Consider the following 24104-nt stretch of genomic DNA (forward strand, 5'->3'; position numbering starts at 1 on the left):
GACAAAATGCAATTAAAATGAACATTAATTCTAACTCAATGTCTCCGCTTCTCAATGTTGAATATAAATCAGGACTGAAACTTCAGTAATCACTAAAGGTAGTTGAAGTATTAATTTTGACTCAGTGAATGTATTCTTAATCAGAGGGAGCAGTCCAAGGGCCATTTAAAATACTGAGGATTTAATCTTGGCTGGCACACAGTGCTGAGAATCCATTGTATTGTTGGAATTGTTTCAGTTGAGACCTGGCACCAGTTGTTTGCTCTCTCCAGTGGTCACAAATTAAACTATAAAAAACAAACATGGTGTTCTAACCTATAATTACTTCTCAACTAACTTCATTGAAATAATTATCTATTTATCCATTTAACACAAGTGTAACTAAATATCAAAAGCACTGCATTGACTGAGGAGCAGTATCAAGATTAAAAAAGTGTTGTAAATATATGATTTAAAATATGAACTGGAAATGTTGGAAATACTCAGGCAGCATCTTTAGTAAGAGAAAAATATAATTACTATTTCAGATGTTTCAGATTGGTGACTCTTCAATATCACTGACCTGAATTTGTAACCCTTCTGTAACACTGTTCCAGGTGTCAACTTCTCTACATCTGCGAGACCAAGCGCAGGCTCGGCGATCGTTTCGCTGAACACCTCCGCTCAGACAGTCTTCATCTGATCTCCCGGTTGCTCAGCACTTCAACTCCCCCTCCCATTCCCAATCTGACCTTTCTGTCCTGCGCCTCCTCCACTGTCAGAGTGCGGCCCAGCGCAACTTGGAGGAACAGCGCCTCATATTTCGCTTGGGTAGTTTATACCCCAGAGGTATGAATATTGACTTCTCTAATTTCAGATAGCCCTTGCTTTCTCTCTCTCCATCCCCTTCCCAGTTCTCCCACTAGTCTTACTGTCTCCGACTACATTCTATCTTTGTCCCGCCCCCTCCCGATATCAGTCTGAAGAAGGGTCTTGACCCGAAAAGTCGTCCATTCTTTCTCTCCAGAGACGCCGCCTAACCCGCTGAGTTACTCCTGCATTTTGTATCTACCTTCTGAAACCCTTCTACAGATATCAGCCATAGAGCACAGAAAATGGCTCCTTGGTCCACCACATCAATTGACTGTTGCATCCATACAGCTCATGCATTTTCAAAATTTCAGATTCATAGCATCTGGTGGTTTTGCTTGCAAAGAACTAACTTTTCTTCCTGAAGATATTTCTACAAGTCAGTTCTCACTGCCAAACCCCACCTCCCAGAAGACAATAATTACATGCTTCATCATATTTCCTGGCTGTTTATATTGATGCCATGCAGCTGCAAAGCAACGTGGAGGGAGGTACACAATCCATGAGCAAGGCTCTCTGCTTATTTCAGGTTTAATTTGATTTCCATCCATCAAATGAATGGTATCATGCATAAGCCGCAATTTCAAAAGGCTGTTTCTTGACTTTTCACACGTGTACAGTAAATCCACACTTGAGCTTAAAAGCCACGAGTAAGATCCATTGAAGACATGGGTATCACCATGGTACACCATCGCATTCCAATAAATTAATGCCCTGACAAAAATGCACCTGAGTAGCTCATCCACTACCTCACCCACATGCACCACAATTTAAGTATAACGTTGGGAAGTGGTATAGAAATTTTGTCTTTCAGAATCAATTTACCATTCTTATTCAAAACAAATTTTCATAAATTAACTAATGGCCCAAAACATCCAAAGTAGATATTCAAAATAAAGAGCTCACAAAAAGTTCAAATCAACTCTCGGGATTACATCTTAGGCAGCAAATTCTTGTCCCAAAAATCGTCCTTGTGCGAGTCGGCCCAAATCCAAAGAGGGGTTGCATTTACTCAAAATTACTATAAAGCTTCATTGAAGGTCTGAGTAGCACGAGTCATGCAGATTCAATTTCTGGATACAATATGATTGGGGAGAGAGACTGGGCAGCAATGGACAAGCCTTTTCTCCAATGCCATTCAGTAACTTCCTGGAAGGTGAAAGCATATTTTGATGTTTTGGGTGGATACATTAGAATCCAGCAGTGGAATCCTCCAGGTTCTAATATCCTAGTAACACTCATGCATGAAGAATGGATGAAGCATCTAGGTGTTCGACTGACAGGGTCAAGAAGAAAATTGTAACTTTTTTTGAAGAAGCTACTGCAGGATTGGAGAGGACAACAAAACAAAATAAAAAGGAGCCCGTGGAACAAATGTTTTTCTGTGTATTAGCAGTTTCATCATTTAGACTTTACTTTATAATTTTTATATAAAGTGATTAAAGCACTCAATCCATTCTTGCCATTTCAATGAGATTTCATCTCAATTCAGACATATATTATTTTGAATAACTATAATGATAGCAAATCCTACATTCAACATCTTTTGAGTTTCATGAAGAATCAAATTTGTGTACTGAGAATGAGCAAAGAATGTATGTTCATCAAATGAATACGCAAATGACTGGCCTACAGTTCTTTGTAGGGAATCATTTTGGTTCTAAAATGTACTGCAAATTAAGATGTGCAATTGTTTAAGCAGGAGCCACAAAACGCAATAATGGCCTAAATAATTGGCCCATTTTAACATTCAGTATACTGTAAGATACCAGAATAATATATGAATTTGTAATTAAGGCCCTGTCATAGCAAGCCATCTCAATGCAGTAATTTCTTTCATCATAATTTCAGAACAGTCCATTTTCACATTGCCTGTTGTGCCAGCGAAGATGAGGGCAGGTGATACACTGTAGTTACTTGGGAAACGTTTGTCATTATTTATTTCTTGACGATTTGGATGACGTCCTCATGCTCCATTATGTGAGTCAGTCCCACTCTTTGAGGACTGTACTTCGTACTTGTACCCTGGAATCAAAGACAAAACGGGAATCATTGATTTATAGAGAATGTATAAAGTCTGTGAGTCACGGAAGACTATTTTGGCTTATTGCCTACAGGTCAATTAAAAAACTAGAGTGGTCCCACCTTTCAGCCCTTGACCCAGAGCAGTGAAGATCAAAGTTCTTCATGTATTCATCCTAATCATTTTCAGTAATGGGGTTCTCCTTTGTTTCAACGAAAACAACTCAAGGCCATTCAATCTTTCTTTATAATTAGAATTTTATATCCTGAAAATACCGTTGTAAATCTTCCTTACACCCTTCCTTACACCCTTGCACAAGAGCTTTAACTAGCACTATACACAGTTCTAAAATAATGGCACTGCTCTTATATTACAAGCCTCAGCAAATAATGGAAAGCATCTTGTATTATTTTCTAAGCACTGTATTGACTTGTCCTATTATATTAAATAATCTTTTCAAGGCTCTGTTTCTCTACATCTCTCAATATCATCACTTTGTTTTTATTCCCCTGCTGCAACTCCCTAAAAGCATTGCCTAACAATTCTCTGAATTAAATTCCATTAACACATTTCTGTGCAGATCATTGTCTTCCCACAGTCTGAAGCTCAATTAGTGTATATGCCTATTTTTTGTTTCATCTACAAACTTCTTTGTCACTCTCAAGTCATTCTAAGACGTAAAAATAAAGTATTGAGTATTGAATCCTTCGGAGCCCTTCTGGAAGGGATCATCAGCCATGATCACAATGAATGGCGGTGCTGGCTCGAAGGGCCGAATGGCCTCCTTCTGAACCTATTTTCTATGTTTCTATGGAAACAGCCTTCTGTTACAAAGCAACCATTAACCATTACAACTTGCTTCTGACACTGGGCCAATTAAAAATAAAAGCAATCAGGCGGCATAAAAAGAGGAAGGAATAATTAAGTCAAACTTACTAACTTAAGAGTCAAACTTACTAACTAGGTGGAATACTCAGTTAAAAAAAGAAAGAGATTTCACAGACACTGGGTTGGAAGTTGTCGTCAGGATAGATCCAGCAAAGATGGAGAAACTGGGAGAATAAAGTCGTGGCAGGAACTGGATGGCGTAATTGTAATCTGTGAATCTGCTGCCTTATGGTGAACTATTTCAGATCTAAGCAATTCTTAATTATCAATGCAAAGTAAAATGCCAATATACGTACCCAGACTAGAGCGTACTTGAACTGGTTTGATAAGGTTCTGTGAATTCGATGGCACTGCAGTTGGGAAACGAGGATTTAGTATCGCACATATTGTTATGCTTACCACACAGATTGCTTTGTGTCCATTTCTTTTTGTACCTTCCCAAGTTAAAAACCATGCAAGTTACAAACCAAAACATTAAACCTCTGCTCTACAACTAGTGGATAAAAAGAAAAACTGAAATTATCATTATTAATAAAGCTTATTTTACTAAAGTCTCAATTTTTGCTTCCCAGATATGAAATCGAATGGTATTCCGTTCACCAAGTAAGTTTATATGCTAGTATTTCAGAAATTGTGAGATATTTTTGAAATGTAAACTCCCTGGAAGCAGAAAGAAGCAGCTTGTTCTTACCACATGTTCAACTGAGGCCGATCTTCTCATAATAATAGCACCGAAAAAATCTGGTCTTTCTGTCAAAATAAAACTCTGCATTATAAATATACGCACACATATTTAAATCACAAGAAATGAATCAGTACTGAATATTCTTCTACCTCCTCTCTTCTTTGTGTAGATGCAGATTAATGCGAGGTATTCCCATAACATTTCAAGTAGATAATCCAAATTAAGCTTCAACTCACAGCTAGAAAAGACAAATTAGATATAATTATAAACACCCAGGCAAACACAAGAATTAAAAAAAACTAGATAGGACTTCCTGATTAGACTTTATTTCTCATCTGCAAAGGCCAAAGTGCTGAAATAAATAGTAAAGTGGCGTAACCTGATGGCTTCACATGGAGAGATGAAGCAAAACAATGTCCCAAAGATGGACACAAAATGCTGGTGTAACTCAGCGGGACAGGCAGCATCTCTGGATAGAAGGAATGGGTGATGTTTCGGGTCGAGACCCTTTTTCAAACTGAGAGTCAGGGGGAGAGCGAGACACAGAAATAAGGAGGGTTAAGGTGCTAAAACAAGACACCAAAAGAGATGACGGTCAAGGAGAATGTAGAATAGATCATTGTTAGCGAGGAGAAGTTGACAACAAAGCAAACAGAGATAAAATATAATTGGGAACAGTCAAATATGTCTGAATTGCTATTTAATCAGAGGCTATAAAATGTTTCCCAAAGATCTGTTTGAGAACAGAGAAATGGGAGACCGTTTAGTATCCTTAAGCTTGTTACACCAATTAATGACATCACGACTAATCCCTACCTTAACTTCATCTCCATTGGTTCCCTGATCTTTAATATTCTTACCAGATAAAAATCTCTCAATCTCAGTGTGGATGCTTTTAACTGATTTCCAGATTAATTTGAAGGGAAGGCGGTGATGAAATGAATATAAATCCCTGCATGATCTGCCAAACAATTCATCTCTATCGGTTTTGGATTCCTCATCCGAGGAAGTAATTCATCAATCAACTACTTTTATAACCTTAGAATACCCCAATCATAGAAACATAGAAAATAGGTGCAGGAGTAGGCCATTCGGCCCTTCGAGCCTGCACCACCATTCAATATGATCATGGCTGAACATCCAACTCAGTATCCTGTACCTGCCTTCTCTCCATACCCCCTGCTCCCTTTAGCCACAAGGGCCACATCTAACTCCCTCTTAAATATAGCCAATGAACTGGCCTCAACTACCTTCTGTGGCAGAGAGTTCCAGAGATTCACCACTCTCTGGGTGAAAAATGTTTTTCTCATCTCGGTCCTAAAGGATTTCCCCTTTATCCTTAAACTGTGACCCCTTGTCCTGGACTTCCCCAACATCGGGAACAATCTTCCTGCATCTAGCCTGTCCAACCCCTTAAGAATTTTGTACATTTCTATACGATCCCCCCTCAATCTTCTAAATTCTAGCGAGTACAAGCCGAGTCTATCCAGTCTTTCTTCATATGAAAGTCCTGACATTCCAGGAATCAGTCTGGTGAACCTTCTCTGTACAATCATATTTTTTCCACTCTGTCAACTATATTTATAACCTTACAATACCTCATTGATATTCACGATTTCTGTATTCACTGGAATACAAGCCTGGTGTGACCAACTTGTACCTATAATTTCACCTCCTTTATCATTCTGATTAATTTTTCGCTTAAACTAATAATCTTTCCGAAGACCCACCTGGCATTTCTGCCTTTGATCCATCCCCCCACACTACAGTCTCACTGGTCCTCCATGTCCAAACATCGGACGATGATACCTCAATGATAGACACATGGAACTGCTGATGCTGGTTTATAGAAAAAAGACACAAATTGCTAGAATAACTCAGCAGAGTAAGTTCAATTTTATTGGGATCTCAGTTCCTACCCCTTGACTGCCCTGACAACCTTTCATAGAAGACAAAGGCGGCTGCTGTTCTGTCAAGATAGCCAAGGTATGTTTTTTATTAATAATATAAATTTTTTTTCATGTCTTCGATAAAGGACAAAAACTAAAAATTACCAAAGTAACGTAAATGATCTAAATAAATATTGAACAATTAATATATTTACAAACCAAGAATAACATTGAAATAAAATAATTTAGAAATGCATAATTTTCTAAGCCAACAATCCCCATTGAGATTTTTGGGGTCTCTGATCTATAACCACATCCTGCCTTGGCTTGGGATCAGATTCCCAGCAAAATCACACCAAAACTGAAGTCTATCACAGGAAGCTGAGTGCGAGATGCCACAGCATTTGTCTACTAGCAACTCATAAAACTTCTAAAATGTCCAGGACTTACCTGCATGGGAACAGCTAACTGCCAGCAGTTTAAACAATTTGACCCAATACTTATTTGCAAGGTACAGTGTGCATGACTCAGTGAGACCTAACCAGTAAAAGGCATGGGGTCCCGATCCGAAACGTTACCCACCCATGCACTCCAGGGTTGCTGCCTGACCCACTGAGTTACTCCGGCACTTTGTGTCTTTTTTCTACATATCCAAATATTTCTCAATCACGCTGATCAAGTGCACAATGAGCAGTGGAAGAGAGAAAAGCAGCAATTGTATCCCTCATCCTTCCTGTTCAAAATGGCTACATAATTTAAAAAAATAAGGGAATGTGAAATTTTGTGGTAAATCTACTGTCCTGATGTTTTCCAATTCACAAGTCACATGTATCTGCGAAATACTTACATCACGGATACTGCTTTGGGTTTCAACCAAACACTGCCATGTTTAAACCATTCAGGAAAACCTACAATTCTGCTCAGATGCATTCATGAGAGTTCTTTCTACAACAGTCACATTTAGCACATGTACACTCCATGATGTTGAACAGGAATTTCACTTAATTTATTTCTTTGGGGTAATTTAGAGATGCACTGCAAATTAAAGTTAATTAAACAGAAGCTGGGTGCGTAGCTTTGACACAATTCTTGAATTGATTAGTAGGACTGGATGTTACAATCCCTAGTATTCACTACAATTGACATTCTTGGGTATGACCACTAGGTGAATTTGCTAACAATCAGACACATCTTCAGTTGTGTACCTCAACGTCACTGGGTGTTTCGGCCTTTTATCACAAGCCACCCTCAGTCGAGGCAGGCCCACTGCAGGTTGATGTGACCTGGGTGTGTGTCTTATTATAAACGTAGAGAATGCTGGAAATATTCAGGTCAATATATCAGTTGAAAATGGGAGCATTTCCACAGATGCTGCCTGAGCTCAAGTCAAGTTGAGTTTATTGTCCTAGGCGTGGTGAGATACAGGTACGATGTAAATCTTGCTTGCAGTAGCATCTTAGGCACGTAGACGCAGACAACATACATAAACATTGATACATAAATTCCGCAAGAGAGTGAAAAGACAATGCAAAAACAAGACATTAGTGCAAAACACAATTAGAATACAAGTCCACGGCAGTGCAAGAGGTGTGTAGTGTTCCGTTGCTGTGGTTGGATAAGGGTTGAGCAGGTTGGTTCAGAAACCCAATAGCTGCAGGAAATGAACAGTTCCTGAACCTGGTAGTGTGCGACTTTAGGCCTCTGTACCTCTTGTCCGATGATAACAGTGAGTAGAGGACGCGGCCCAGGCGGTAGGGATCCCTGATGGTGAATGTAACCTTCCTCGTGTAGATGTTTCAATGGTTGGGAGGGCTGTGCCCACAGTGGATCTGAGATATAACACTCTCTACAGCATCTTGCGTTCCTGTGCATTGGAATCGCTGTACCAAACCATGATGCAACTCATCAGGTTACTATCTACATCTAAAATGTTAATGGCTAGGAATTTGAAGCTGCAACTCTCTCCACCGCTGACCCATCAATGAAAGTCGGCACATGGTCTCTCAACTCTGTATTCCCAGCACTTCCATTTTCATTCTCATACTCAGTACTGCAGTCCAGTCAGCAGGTTAGTAAACATGTTTTATTTCTGTAATCAGCACACTACCCAGTTGAAATGAAGGCAGATAAACATTTAATAGTGCAGATAAGGCTTACCTAATGACAACACTGTGTGATTGCCTGGCCAAACGGTCTACCTCCTCCAAGGGGATCTGATCAACTTTATTGTATACCTGTTTAACAAGCCATGAAAAAAAAGTAACGTTCTGAACATTATTATCAAAAACATGGAAATATATTTTAAAATTACAGGTAAATAATTACATTATCTCAAGTGAATTCTTTGTCTTTTTAACAGAAAACAGATTATTTCGTGTGACCGTAGAGAAATCTTATTTATGATATATTTTGGATTAGTTTGTCTATGTGCAGAGATTCTATGACACAACAGGGCGAGCACTGATTGGGTTTTGGGTTTTAGATAAACTATTCGTTAAAAAATATTTTGAATAAAGATATATAGCTAAACTGAGCATCTAACAACAGCCCCTCAAAACTACTGTAACCTTTTTCCCAAAGTAAGTTATGCTGTTCCTTTCATGACAGCAGCAGCAAGAAGGCAAGCAAAGTCAATGCAGTGAAGAAGCAGTCTACAGTCTGAAGAAGGGTCTCGACCCGAAACGTCATCTGCTCCTTCTCTCCAGAGATGCTGCCTGAGTTACTCCAGCTGCTTTTGTGTCTATCTCCTATTTCTTATGTTCTATAGTCACAAAATGCCTGAGTAACTCAGCGGGTCAGGAGAAAATGGATAGGTGCTGTATCGAGTCGGGGCCTTGATTCAGACTGAAAACCTTTAAGTCTGAAACTTTAAATCAAAGTCTGAAGAAGGGATCTGACCCAAAACATCACCTGTACCTTTTCTTCAGAGATGCTACCTAAGCCACTGAGTTACTCCACCATTTTGTGTCTATGTGGTATAAACCAGAATCTGCAGTTCATTTTAATTACATCTTATGTTCTTTACTGTATTTCATCCATTCTCATATTTTACAGGTATGCAAAGGCACATATTGTACACCGGATGCATTGGAACATTGTCATTCTTTAATCACGTTTTTTTAATTTTCACATCACCTTCTTTGTCCAGTGGTTAAATATATATAAAAGAACATTCTGCTTAAATACTGCCATATAAAGAGTGCTGGAGTTTAACTTACATAAAGACATGGCATGTGAACTCTGTTTCCAACTATTACATCTATAAATTCATCAGGAGTTGCATCTTCCCTGAAAAGAACTTCTGCATTGAAGATTTCTGGGATGGAAAATATTAAGGACCAAATAAACCTCGTCATTTTCGATGAAACAGTTGAAGCCAATAAGTACAATGAGTCAATGACCCTGCAAATATTTGACTGAAGCCTACTAATGTGCAAATTGGAGTCCCACACCAGTTGGAACAAATGGAGAGTCCTTGCAAAACACCTATTCACAATATTTGGGGGGAGGGACAGCGAAGGAAATCTGGAATTTCCAAAGAACAAACAGAACGTTGTAATGGAATACTTTATTGTCACATGTGACTAGGCACAGTGAAATTCTTTGCTTGCTTACCCAATGTTTACAAATGTTTCCAATAATACAAAGGATACTGTATTCGTGCAAGATGAGCTGTACTAACTTTTCAGAACATTGAGTCAACATAACTGTCGAGTTGAATGAGATTCCACCACCTTTCTTGGGCTGAAAAACAAATACAGCCTAATTGTAAAAGCTTAGACATATAACATTACTGCAAATAATTAAAACCGTTGAAGTGCACAATACAATTTGACCGGCTATGGCAACTGCTCTGCTCTTGACCAAATCCGCATGCCTCACCTTGAAATAAATGTTGGGTTTGGGCTTGTTTAATCGAATTCCTACAGACTCCAACTCCTTCTCCAGTAAATCCCTGACATAAAAATAGGAAGCAGTTTAAGATTATTATTTTTACTCACAACTTTCACAATTTAAGCCTCCCCTCTCCCCCCCCCCCCCACCTCACCAAGTATATCTTGAAATGTAGTTAATATTGCGAGGAAACAGCCTCCAACAGTTATAATTTCTGTTCAACTCAATTATCAAATTCAATACAGATTTCATATAACTATAGCACATATAGCGCATGCATTTTAAGAACGGAGTTCTATTCAGTTAATGTAAAAAAAAAACAAAGGGTATGTCATAGAGATGTTAAAATTTATAATGTTAAACCAGTCACTGCCAGAGGAAACATTTAGTGTTGTATTACACCATGAAGGTTAAATAAAGATCCCAAAAACCAAATATCCAAACTCAATTAAAATGACAATTAAGATACTTCACTGGAATGAATATCTTAACCATTAATCTATCTTTTCAAACAACATACTATTATTTCCAATGTTTATTTTAATTTTGGAAGAACTGATAATATCTTTAATGCTTCCATGCTACACACCTTTGGACATCACCCTTTGTTGCATCCAGCATCATTATTACAACATCTGATGTCCGAGCTACTGCAATCACCTGGCGTCCACGCCCTTTACCTGCAAACATTAAAAAAACATTTTAGCAAAATTCAGATAAAATTCCACATATAAACTGCTGAGAAAAAGTGAATTACGAATTTCATGAATTATTTTATTTGTAGACAAATGTGGGTGTCTTTGAATGAGTGACTGAAGTTCCAGCATTTAGACCGAGCAACGAAGCAGAGCTAATGACAACCTGAAGGAGCGCCTGTAGGTTGCATGTCCGTGCGTGTCCTTATCTTTCTTGGTGTTGACCACTATGGACTTAAGAAATGCTGCTGGCCTAGGTGAGTAACTACAGTGTGTTTTGTGGATAGTATAATCCATAACTACTATTCAGAGAGTGGAGGGTATGGATGTTTCGGGTGGTTAACGGACTATCAATCAAATATGCTGTTTTGTCAGGTTTTGTGAGTTGTTGCATCACATCTCCATCTAGATCGCAGATGAGTTTTGATGGAGATGGAGGGAATGTAACCACGTACCACTGAATATCAAGGGCAGGTGGTTCGTCTCTCTTATTGGATGCTGATTGCCTTGAAGTATTTATTGGAGATAGAAACATTTTTGAAAGGGATTGAGATCCCTGGGGTAGACACAAAAAGCTTGAGTAACAGGACAGGCAGCATCTCTGAAGAGAAGGAATGGGTGACGTTTCGGGTCGAGACCCTTCTTCAGACTCATGCCAGGGGAGTGGGCGGTACAGAGATAAAATATAGTTGGAGACAGTAAAACTGGTAGGAGAATTGGAGAGAGAGGTAAAGCAAGGGCTACTTGAAGTTAGAGGTCAATGTTCTACCTTCGATTTAAACCAGCATCTGCAGTTCTTTCCTACACGAGATCCCTGGGAATCTGGCAAAGCAGCTGAGGAAGATTGAGCCCAGGACAATGCCCTGAGGAACTCCTGTAACAATGTCTGGGGCTGAAATAATTAATTGCCACAACCATGTAATCTTCCTTGATGCAAGGTTTGGTTCTAACTACCAGAGTACCTGAGCAAAATACTGAGTGCTGGAGGAATTTAGCAGGTCAGGCTTCCTCTGGGAAGGAATAGACAATTAATGTTTCGGGTCAGGACCCTCCTTCAGACTTCAGACTGCAGTATTTTCCACTTAATGCCTGGTGACCAGTTTTACCAGGGCTTCATGAAGCCACACTCAATAAAATGCTGCCTTGATATTAATAGCATTCACCTTCACCTAACTTCTGGAGTTCAGTCTGAGAAGGCATGAAGCCAAGTGGTCAGAGCAAAAACCTAACTGATGAGCAAGTTACTGGTGTGAAGGTGTTGCTGGATGGCAACGTCGAGAGCACCTTCCACCTGCTTGCTGACGGTTTACAGTAGAATGACTAGGCTGTATAAGCTGGGCTGGATTTGTCCCTTTTTCTGTGAATAGTACATATCTAGACAATTATCCCCATTGTCAGATGGATGTCAGGGTCATAACTGTACTGGGCCACCCTGGCTAGTTGCACAGCGAGTTCTGGACAACCTGATTTCAGCAGTATATATTGAAAGGAATCTATCAGTCTGAAGAAGGGTCTCGACCTGAAACGTCAACCATTCCTTCTCTCCAGAGATGCTGCCTGTCCCGCCGAGTTACTCCAGCTTTTTGTGTCTATCTTCGGTTTAAACCAGCATCTGCAGTTCCTTGTTACACAGTTCAACTCTTTCCTCCAATACCAAAATACAGTGCAAAGTTGTGAATAGAACATTGAACAATGGTTTTATTACAGCAGTCCAACAGTCACAATTTTCTGAATGAGTGATAACAAATATTTCAATTCAACAATGACATGTACAAACCTTGTGACGCTCCTTCAATGATACCAGGCAGATCCAGAAGCTGAATGTTAGCACCTTTATACTGGATTTCAAAAGGAAAACATGTTCAGTTATTTTATCCCAGCTTTTTAAGCAACTAAAAATCTGCTTCCAATAGTTTAACTGTGCGGTTACTAGGTACAAAGCATTTTTGCAGTATTTAAAATGTCTTTTGGGATTTTGGAATCACAAACCAGTAGTGGCAGCAGCCAAGGAGCAACCAAGAGATCCGGCTCCAGATCCCAATCATGTTCCATGACTGCTTGTTAGATATGTACACATTAGTGACGACTTAATTTCCTAATTTTTTTTTTCTCTCCTGTCAATTGACATTTTTTAATTTACATGTCTTTATTTTACCTTGTGATTTATCTAACTGTTTGTGAGACAGAGTATAGAAATGTAGCTCTTCCATATAAAGGGAATCACTGATTATGTAGGCTTTGAGATGTTCTAATGCTATTGAAGAGCACAAATTAAATACAAGTATTAGGAAGGAACTGCAGATGCTGGTTATACACCGAAGATAGACACAAAATGCTGGAGTAACTCAGCGGAACAGGCAGCATCTCTGGAGAGAATGGGTGACGTTTCGGGTCGAGACCTTTCTTCGGGTCTGAAGAAGGGTCTCAACCCGAAACATCACCCATTCCTTCTCTCCAGAGATGTTGCCTTTCTTGCTGAGTTACTCCAGCATTTTGTGTCTGTCTTTGTTAAATACGAGTGTATTCTTTATCAACTAGAAATAACCCAGAATCAAACTCTTGCGTGCACTGCATTACCTAATCTCAGCAAGAACAGCAACACGTCTAGACTAGAAAAGACAGAAGGACGAGAAAATCAGGCAGGGCCTCTAATTGGTGCGAGTGATTCCAGCTTGAAAGTGAAAGCATTGGATAATTAATGGACAATGTGACTACCCCATTGTGCACCTTCTTCAAACACAGCCAATTTGCCTCCAGCCAGGCTCAAAATTAACGGTTGCCCGGGTGCTAATGGTGACCTAAAGTCCCGCCGGCCAACCTGAAAGCCGTGCCATTTTGCCCGGCTTGGCAAGCACCCGGGACACCTATCGTTCAACTCTGAGTGGGCCCCCCTCTCTATCTCTCTCTGTCACTATCCGTCACGTCAAGAAAGCAAGGACTACCTGAAATTGGTGAAGCCAATGTTCATACCGCTGGGGTGTACTACCCAAGCGAAATATGAGGTGCTGTTCCTCCAATTTGCGTTGGTCCTCACTCTGGCCATGGAGGAGGCCCAGGACAGAAAGGTCGGATTCGGAATGGGAGGGGGAGGGGGAGTTGAAGTGCTGAGTCACCGGGAAATCAGGTTGGTTATTGCGAACTGAGTGGAGGTGTTGTGCAAAGTGATCGCTAAGCCTGCGCTTGGTCTCACCGAGGTTGATCATACGCTGAATAATCCAACCACATTTTTGTTTGGAAGTGGAAAGAAATAATAGAAATTGCATTCATTGCAATGTGTTAAAAGAGTTGAGATGCTGTATTATAATTTTGCTGCATGTCATTGTGGTATATATCATGTCTTGATTGGTGAATATGTTTAGTTTGTGACTTTATTTGAAGCAGAAATAATATGTGAATGCTTCATTGAGCATAATTCCGACTGGTAACTACGCACTTCGTCCGAGCACATTATCGCACGCTTCATGCAAGCCGTCTTAAATGACCACCTAATCTGTCATTTGACAACCTAAAAAGCTGCCTAGGTTGCCCGGCTGGAAACAGTGAAAAAAAGTTAAGTGAGAGCCCTGCTTCAGATACAATTTTTAGTCTTCTAAATAAATCATGGAGCTATAAACACTCTGTTCAAAAGATATAGAGGGGAAAGGTTGGTGAAAAATGGAAAGAACTACTTTTCATTTCAAAGATCGACAATTAGGTGCAAAAATTACGTGTCAGTTTAAAAAAAAATAACAGCAGAGTGGGGAAACAGCGAGAGAAGGGATAAATAACTACTCAATAGCTGAAGGGGAATATTATGAGCCGATAATGGCAGTTTGGTCATTTTAAAAAGGAAGCGTGATTTAATCACAGCAGATGAGCTCTATGGACAAATGAGGTTTGAACCTTAAAAGTACCCTCAATTGGTTGGAAATCAATTGCATTGTGTGGTATGCATTCTTGAGTCAAGGATATATAAAGTCAAGTGACAGCAACACATTCAGTCAACTATGCATCCTAATCACAACACATACATGATGATATATCGTTGATTAATCTTACATCAGAATAATTCACCACAGATAAAGAGTTCTAAAATAACAACACGAGTTGACCTCTGGAACTACTCAACATGTCAGCTAGTCTCTCTGGAGAAAACATCTTGATGAAAGATCAAATGAACTGAAATGTTAATGGTTTTCTTTCAACAGATGCTTCCTAAGCTCTCATGTCAATCCTGCAATTTTGCACATTAGTCATATTCCCTGCATCTGCAATGCTTTTTGTTTATTAAAGCAAAAAATGCCTTACCTCTATGACACCTGGAATACAGGTAAGGGTCGTAAATTCATATGAAGCTGCTTCACTTGCAGTGGAAGTCATCAAACTCAAAAACGTAGACTGAAAGACAAACATGAGGCACAACTTAGTTTAGTTTAATTTATTGTCATGAAAAGCTTTTATTGCGTGCTAACCAGTCAACAAAAAGAAAATACATGACTACAATCGAGCCATTCAATGTGCAGATACATGATAATGGGAATAACGTCCAGTGTAAGGTAAAGTTCAATTAAAGATAGTCCGAGGGTCTCCACTGAGGCAGATAGTAGCTCAGGACTGCTCTCTAGTTATTGGTAGGATGGTTCAATTGCCTGATAATAGCTGGAAAGAACCTATCCCTGAATCTGGAGGTGTGCGTTTACACATTTCTATACCTCTTGCCTGATGGGAGAGGGGAGAAGAGGGAGTGGCCGGGGTGCGACTCGTCCTTGATTATGCTGGTGGCCTTGCCAAGGCAGCCATAGGTGTAAATGGAGTCAATAGAAGGGAGGTTGGTTTGTGTGATGGTATGGGCTGCGTCCAAAATTCTCAAACCTAAGTCCAAAATGAGGTACAAATGAGAAACTGACTAAAAAAACACCTTAGTGTTTAAGAAAGAACTGCAGATGCTGGAAAAACCGAAGGTAGACAAAAATGCTGGAGAAACTCAGCGGGTGAGGCAGCATCTATGGAGCGAAGGAATAGGCAACGTTTCAGGTCGAGACCCTTCTTCAGACTGATGTCGGGGGGGGGGCAGGAAAAAGAAAGAAAGAGGCTGAGACAGTAGGCGTGTGGGAGAGATGGGAAGGGGAGGGGAAGGAGGGAGAAAGCAAGGACTACCTGAAATTGGAGAGGTTATTTTTCAGAACAACATAGAATTCTTATGAATTAAAAATGTCGTTTTTCTTTCTTACACTCAAGTATCTCAAGGGTCTTGAGTTGATTTTCCCAAACAAGCAAAAGGAACCTTGGATCCTCCTGTTTATCAGCTAACCTCAATTTCTATTGCATCTTATTACTCTGTCAAATATTTTAAGGCTCATACATAAGGAGCTATTTTGAAAATATTTTAAATCCCATTAGTGATGCCTTCTGAACTATAAGTAAGGGCTGGAAAGAATTTAATTTAGCACTTTTGATGCTCTGATAATTAAAAACCTGGCATGAGAATCACAACTTCTGACCCACAAAAAACGAACATTGTCTATTACAACAATTTGAGATATGTGTACACCATTTTATGTGACCAAGAATTATAGCCAAGCCTTTATGTTCTGATATTCTGGAGGCAGGTGAAATTGTAATCGTGAAAATAAATCTACATCTGAGTGGCAGAGCAATTTAAAAGGAGAGTTAAAGTGAAAATGCTTCTGTTCAAAGATTTTGGGTATGAGCATTCATCGAATGGTTTGCACATTTAAGATGTTAACTGAACCATTAACCATTTGCACCATTATTACATGAGTGGTAGTTCAGTTAACATCTTAAATTTGTAAACCATTCAATGAATGCTAATGCTCAAAAACATTATTCTATTTTCTCACCAATTCTGTATTACTAATATCGATTATCTATTGTCCCACCAATTCTGCATTACTATGTTAGTCCACAGAAATAGCATTGTCATTAAAGAGAAATAGACAATAGACAATAGGTGCATGAGTAGGCCATTCGGCCCTTCGAGCCAGCACCGCCATTCAATGTGATCATGGCTTTTCATCCCCAATCAGTACCCCGTTCCTGCCTTCTCCCCATATCCCCTGACTCCGCTATCTTTAAGAGCACTATCTAGCTCTCTCTTGAAAGTATCCAGAGAACCGGACTCCACCGCCCTCTGAGGCAGAGAATTCCACAGACTCACAACTCTCTGTGTGAAAAGGTGTTAAAAGGTAAAGAACTGTTGAAAGTGTTGAAAGAAAAGGATCTGTTCTTACCTTACCCACAGAAGGGAATCCAATCAATGCTACCCGGGCATCTCCTGATTTCATCACATCAAAGCCTTCTCCTTTGGATCCAGCAGATTTTGGGGGTTCCAACAATTGTGCTCTGTACTTCGCAAGTTTTGCTTTTAACAAGCCTAAATGATACTCAGTGGCTGTAAAATAACAATCACACAAAAGTTGGTCTCCCAATGTGCTGTCTTTTTCTGGCTTATTCATCATACTGATCAATCATTCTCTGAGATTATTGGGGACATTGGCCATAAAAGGCATAAAACCATAAAATACAGCCTAACACATTACTTGCAATGGAGAACAAATCACTTAAGGGCATGTTTCATGTATAATACACTTAGAGCTTCCACTCAAATTGTTCTAACTACCACTCCCAGTGGTGAACCTGTAAATGCTATCCATCACCCCAACATTATGCAGCTGAAAAAACTCCCTCCAGATCCAGCACGTTTACAATTAAGAAAACCATAGATTATATGATCATCTCGGTAGAAATCAAGGACTAGGCATGATAATAATGCTGGATACACAGTAATATGTGGTTTCCATTAAATAGATACATCTATGTTCTTGTATTTGTCATAGTATATATATGTAGACACTGCATCATTACCTGTGAACCTGTAAGGTCCACCCAAGACTCCAGCTACACTGGCGAAGTCGGCTGGTGTGTGCGGCCACAGCACTTGAATGTTTCAAGGACATTCCTGCTATAGAGTGCAGCATTAGTTCACCAGGTTAATTCCCGGGATGGCGAGACTGACATGGAAAGAATGGATCGACTGGGCTTATATTCATGGAATTTCGAAGGATGAGAGGGTATCTTATTGAAACATATAAAATTCTTAAGGGATTGGACAGGCTAGAAGCAGTTAAAATGTTCCCGTGTTGGGGGAGTCCAGACCAGGGGTCATAGTTTAAGAATTACGGGGAAGGCCATTTAGGACAGAGATGAGGAAAAACTTTTTCACCCAGAGAGCCAATTCACTGGATGTTTTCAAGAGAGAGTTAGATATAGCCCCTAGGGCTAACAGAATCAAGGGATTATGGGGAGAAAGCAAGAATGGGGTACTGATTTAAGATGTACACAAAAAAGCTGGAGAAACTCAGCGGGTGCAGCAGCATCTATGGAGCGAAGGAAAAAGGCAACGTTCTTCAGTCTGAAGAAGGGTTTCGGCCCGAAACGTTGCCTTTTTCCTTCGCTCCATAGATGCTGCTGCACCCGCTGAGTTTCTCCAGCTTTTTTGTGTACCCGATTTTCTAGCATCTGCAGTTCCTTCTTAAATACTGATTTAGGATGTTCAGCCATGATCATATTGAATGGTAGTGCTGGCTCGAAGGGCCGAATGGCCTATTCCTGCACCTATTTTCTATGTTTCTATGTTTACCATGGACGTCCAATCGTTTTACACCTCCATCCCCCACTAGGAAGGTCTCAAGACTCTCCGGTGCTGCCTTGAACAGAGAACCAATCAATTTCCCTCTATTAACACTCTCCTCTGCCTGGTACATCTTGATCTCACCCTCATCAAATTCTCTTTTGACTCCTCTCACTTGACCGCAAGTTAAAGATATAGTCATGGGCATTCACATGGCCCCCTGCTATGCCTGCCTTTTTGTTAGTTACATCAAACAGTTCTTGTTCCAAATGTACACTGGCACCACCCCCCAACTCTTTCTCTGCTACATCTCTGACTGCATCGGGGGTGCCATCTGCACCTGTACAGAAATTGTTCATTTAATTAACTTTGACACTAACTTCCACCCTGCCCTCAAATTCTATTGGACTATCTCCCCTTTATTGGACACTCTCTCCTTTATTGATCTCTCTGTCTCCATCACAGGGGACAGGCTATTGATCTCAAGGAGGTGTGGAACAGGTAAATTTATGAATAATCTATGAGGTGAAAGTTAACTGAATACAATTTAATGGATGCAGTGGGGGAGGAATATAAACTGTAGGATATGGTGGTGGGTTACTGAACGTGGTGCCAGAGGAGGAAGGACAATGAACAAAAACTATTTGTGGGATGATGGGTTACAGAACACAGCATCTGGGCTTATGAGTGCTAATGAGTATATAGGATGAAAACAGATCGTGAATAGTGTGGTGGGGTATTGAACGTACAACTTGCATAGAGAATTTTGCTGTGCGATATAAAAGATGCAGAGCGGTTCTAATAAACACAGGATGGAATAACCATCTACAGGGAATATTAGTAAAGAATGTGTCGGAAAGAACTGTAGATGTTTGTTTAAATCGAAGGTAGACACAAAATGCTGGAGTAACTCAGCGGGACAGGCAGCACATCTCTGGAGAGAAGGAATGGGTGACGTTTCGGGTCTGAAGATTAATAAAGAACGTTTGGTATAATGTAGAGGTAATTAAAACGATCTGTGGGGACAAGGGTAAGAGAATGATATTTATAGAAAGTGCATGGCAGATATTGTCAATGTACAAGAAATAGCATGCAAGGTTACTGAACAATCTAGAGGGTGCAGGGAGGATATTAAATAAACAAAATTAGTTAAATCTAGCAGATATTAATGAGCTCAATTTACACAATACTTTAATATACACCATCTAAAAGCATGGGGTGGAGGGGTGCAGGGTGAGTTAGTGGACACAATGTGTGGTGTACAACTTGGGTTAATGAAGACAATCCACTGAAAGGGTTAGGTAAATCAATATGGGAAGAGGACAAAGTAAATGTGCGTCCCATAGTGGGTGGTTTATCAATGGTCAATGGCACTTTCTATAGAACACAGGGTCAATGGGCACCTTTTCTACGGCATAGGAGAGGGGGTCAACATGACAGGGACTGGGATCGGTGGGCACATTGTTCAGCTGCATATTCTAATGGCATGGGGAGCGGACAAGCATGGGGAAGAGGTCAATGGGCACTTTGTGACCATCATGGGGTGGGGGGTTCAATTGGCATTGTGAGGGGGGAGAGGGGATTGATGGGCACATGGTGCAGGGCACGGGGGTTCAATGGGCACATTGTGCAGGGTACAGGGTGAGGTTCAAGGGGGAAATTGTGCAGATTATAGGGGGAGGGGGGGGGGGTTCAATGTGCACATGGAGCAAGATACAGTGGGATTCAATGGGCACATGGGGCTAGGTACAGAGGATTTAAAGTGCACATTGTTCTGGGCTCAAGAACAATGCCCAGGGTTCAATGGGCAAATTATGTAGGGCACAGGGAGTTCAATGGGGACATGGTGCAGAGCACGGGGTTTCAATGGGGAAATTGTGCAGGTACAGGGTGAGGTTCAATGGGCAAAGTGTGACACATTACTGAGGATACAGAGGATGCAACGTGCGCATTGTGTTGGGAACAGGGGCTTCAATGGGGACATGGTGCAGAGGCACGGGGTGGGGGGCAAGATAGACACATTGGGCAGGAATCGTGCAGGGCACGGGGGGGGGAGAGAGGAATCAATGGGCACCATTGGCATGAATCGAGGGAATCAATGAACGAGGATAAGCTTTAGGTTATTTCCCAGGCTCCAACCTTTGTTTTTCTGGGTCCGTGCGATTTCTTTCTCGATCTCGGAGATTTTCTCCAGGATCCCCATGGTTTCGCCTTTGAATTCAGGAGAAAATTCGCAAAAAAGTTGTCGCAAATTCTGGAAAGTTCCCACACCGGATCCGGAATCCAGCGGAATTGCACCAGAGGAATAAGAGTCCGGCTTCCCCTCGGTGTCGTCTTTAGTTCCGTTCCTCATCTGCTTCTTCTGCTACTGCATTGTCGAATTATTCTTATCCTTTCATCCATTTCACATTATTCAATCTCCTTGGCACCTTTATGTTTACATTATATTTTCTTTACTTAAATGTTTCTTGTCAAATTTCGCTGCCCCTTTAATTGTTTCTCTTTATTTTATTTTGTATTGACATTTTTATGGAATAGATAAAAAAGTTTATTTTTTCTCGAAACATGGAGAAATAGTTGTATTTGTGGCATAGATCATGGGGGGAACATGAGTTAAAAAGCAAAGACAAATGGTTTCCAAATATTTCCCATAAATGCCATTTAAAATAACTGAGAGCAAGAATGCAGGATAGTTCTAGCATTGTATATTTGTATCTCTGCAATGAATTGGCTGAAGGTACACAAAAATGCTGGAGAAACTCAGCAGGTGCAGCAGCATCTATGGAGCGAAGGAAATAGGCGACGTTTCGGGCCGAAACCCTTCTTCAGACTTCAAATTGGCTGAATTCAGTTATATAGGGTTTGGATAATCTATCATTTCCAATGGACTAGTACTGTTGGTGGTGTAAATACCTCATTGGCAGCCTGCAGGCAGGAAGAAGTGTCCTGTAGATATACAGGTAAATGGGACACAAGGAAATAGAGATGTTGGATCTTGATCAAAAACAAAATAGTGGAATAGTAAATAATGGAGTAACTCAGTGGCAGCATCTAAGGAGGAAATGGACGCCTGATGTTTCAGGTCAGAACTCTTCAGATTTCTTTGGAGTAGTTTACTTATATCTGGGTCTGAAAGTTATTTTCATTCCCTGCCTCCTTTTCTTTTCCAGTGGCAAGTCAGAGAGACAAATAGCATTGAAAGATCAAATTGGATGTTTTATCTTAAATGCAGGGCTGCCAACATTGGGTGAGAGTTGGGAGTGAGAAATTTGCGAGAGACCAAACCCGAGGGAGCATCGCGACCGGGGGGGTGGGGCGGGCGGGTGGGAGGAGGGTGCCCCCTCCCATTGGTACGGAACATTTGCATTTTTCAGCTTGAATTTGTGCAATATGGTGCATACTGTAGCGAGTCTTATAACTTACACTTGAATGCAATATATATGCTTTAAATTGGATTGGAGCGTTTTTGAAAGGGTGGAGGCTGTGCGATCACTGATCACTGGCCTTAGGGGTACCCGGTGAGGGAGTGGAGCAACCGAGTGGGGAGAGGGTGTGGAAGGAGGGTAGGAACTTTTTGAAATTTGATGTATTAAAATCATGTTTTAGTGCACTGTAGAAGTATGATTTCAATGTTTTTTGTATGAAGTATTTTTAAGAGGTAACTTTTTAAGGGGTAACTTTATCAACACAAAGGGTGATGGGTGTATGGAACAAGCTGCCAGAGGAGGTAGTTGAGGCAGGGACCATCCCAACATTTAAGAAAAAGTTAGACTGATACATGGATAGGACAGGTTTGGAGGTATGGACAAAAAGCAGGTAGCGTAGCTGGGACATGTTGGCAGGTGTGGGCAAGTTGCACCGAAGGGCCTGTTTTCACATTGTATCACTCTATGACTACATTATACCTCCACCATGCATGAATGCTTCAAAATCAAGTGATCGAGTTTTATTGCCATATACTCAAGCATAGAAACATAGAAAATAGGTGCAGGAATAGGCCATTCGGCCCTTCGAGCCAGCACTGTCATTCAATATGATCATGGCTATTCATCTAAAATCAGTACCTCTTTCCTGTTTTTTCCCCATATCCCTTGATGTCGTTAGCCCCAAGAACTAAATGTAACTCTCTCTTGAAATCATCCAGTGAATTGGCCTGCACTGCCTTCTGTGGCAGAGAATTCCAGATTCACAATTCTCTACGTGAAGAAAGTTTGTCCTCATCTCAGTCCTAACTGTCCCCCCCACCCCCCCCCCCCCTATTCTTAAACTGTGACCCATGGTTCTGAACGCCCCCAACATCGGGAAATTTTTTCCTGCCGTTACAGTAAGTGAAAATCTAGCAGGCAAGCAGGATGCTTTCTCCAACCACCCCCATTTGAAGTCCACTACCTTCCACCGTTTCTACCCAGTGCTTGGTACTTACTTCCAGCAGCCACTGGTTGTCCTCCAGGATGCACCGAGCCGCAGCCCGATCCATGCCGGTCACCTGGGCAAATTCGACACAGAGACTCTCTCTCTCTCCCCCCTCTCTTCCGCTCTCTCTCTCTCCCCTCTCCTCTCACCCCCTCTCTCTCTCCCCCCTCTCTCTCTCCCCCTCTCCCTCCTACCTTACTCTTCCCCCTCTCTCTTGTCCCCTCTTTCCCCTAACTCTCTCCCCCCTCACTCTCTCTCCCTCTTCTCCCTTCCACTCTATCTCCCCCTCTCTCCCTCTCCACTCTTTCCCCTCTCTTCCCCATTTCTCCCTCCTACTTCACTCTTCCCCTTGCCCTCTCTCCCCTCTTTCTGTCTCTATCTCCTTTTCTTTGTCCCCCTATCTCTCTCTTCCCCCTCCCCCCTATCTTTCCCCCTCTCTTCCCCTTCTCTCCTACCCTCTCCACCCCCTCTTCCCTCTTACTTCCCCCCCTCTTCTCTCTCTCCATTCACTCCACCTCTGTCTCTCCCCTTTCTCTCCTCTCACCCCCCCTCACCCCCCCTCTCTCTCTCCTCCTGTCCCTTCGGCCCAGACACTCTCGCGGCAGCGGCACAATGCTTCCGACGGCTCCGACGCCCGGGACATGCACTGTCCGGAGTGCTCCATGGCCAGAGCTGCAGCGAGCGACATGCCGGCCCCGGCAAACACTCAACAGTCCCATCTCCCCGCATCTGTTCCCGCTGCTGGTTCTGCTCCCATCCCTCCCGCAGCCCCTGCTCTCCAACACCCGCGGACCATGCAGTTTATCCGAGTTTTGAAATTTTCGTTGATCACAAAATTTCTCACCACTGAGCGTGAGAAATTTCTGATGAGCGTGAGGGCGTGAGAGTTTGCTTGAGGGCGTGAGTCTCACGCTCAAAGCGTGAGAGTTGGCAGCCCTGTAAATGTAATTGCATTCCGAGCTGCACCTAACCAGTCAACAGGTTGGGACTATATAATGTGGAGTGTGAGGGAATATCTCATTGAAACCTATAGGATTTGAAGGAGGCATGACAAAGTAGATGTCAAGATGTTTTCACTCATGGTCCATATTAGTACCAATGACGTTGGTAGGAAGGGAGATAAGGTCCTGCAGAGAAT

At 41.3% G+C, this 24104-nt stretch overlaps 1 protein-coding gene across 2 annotated transcripts; it reads right to left on the reverse strand.

The window, feature by feature from the left end:
* Positions 1-1364: 1364 nt before the first annotated feature.
* On the reverse strand, positions 1365-20854 carry drg2 (developmentally regulated GTP binding protein 2). 2 transcript variants are annotated; one of them, XM_033040948.1, is made up of 13 exons: positions 20693-20854; positions 17154-17314; positions 15211-15300; positions 12701-12761; positions 10818-10908; positions 10217-10289; positions 9988-10078; positions 9553-9650; positions 8492-8568; positions 4595-4683; positions 4452-4510; positions 4057-4110; positions 1365-2874 (listed from the first exon to the last, which is right to left on the reverse strand). In XM_033040948.1, exons 1-13 carry the CDS (start codon positions 20754-20756, stop codon positions 2788-2790), a joined length of 1095 nt encoding a protein of 364 aa, XP_032896839.1. In that variant the 5' UTR covers positions 20757-20854; the 3' UTR covers positions 1365-2787. The 2 variants fall into 2 exon arrangements, with proteins under 2 accessions (XP_032896839.1, XP_032896840.1); XM_033040949.1 differs by lacking the exon at positions 20693-20854 and adding an exon at positions 17788-17873.
* Positions 20855-24104: the final 3250 nt, after the last annotated feature.

Source organism: Amblyraja radiata, chromosome 22 (assembly GCF_010909765.2).
Source record: "Amblyraja radiata isolate CabotCenter1 chromosome 22, sAmbRad1.1.pri, whole genome shotgun sequence".
Lineage (NCBI taxonomy): Eukaryota > Metazoa > Chordata > Chondrichthyes > Rajiformes > Rajidae > Amblyraja > Amblyraja radiata.

Bases quoted from the DNA above. Each gene is read 5' to 3' on its own strand.
- drg2 (XM_033040948.1), bottom strand. From the start codon at position 20,756: ATGGGGATCCTGGAGAAAATCTCCGAGATCGAGAAAGAAATCGCACGG. The intron at 10,909-12,700 runs GTTTGTACATGT...TAATGTTTGCAG, and splicing joins CATTGAAGGAGCGTCACAAG to GTAAAGGGCGTGGACGCCAG. The intron at 4,511-4,594 runs GTAGAAGAATAT...TTATTTTGACAG, and splicing joins CTACACAAAGAAGAGAGGAG to AAAGACCAGATTTTTTCGGT.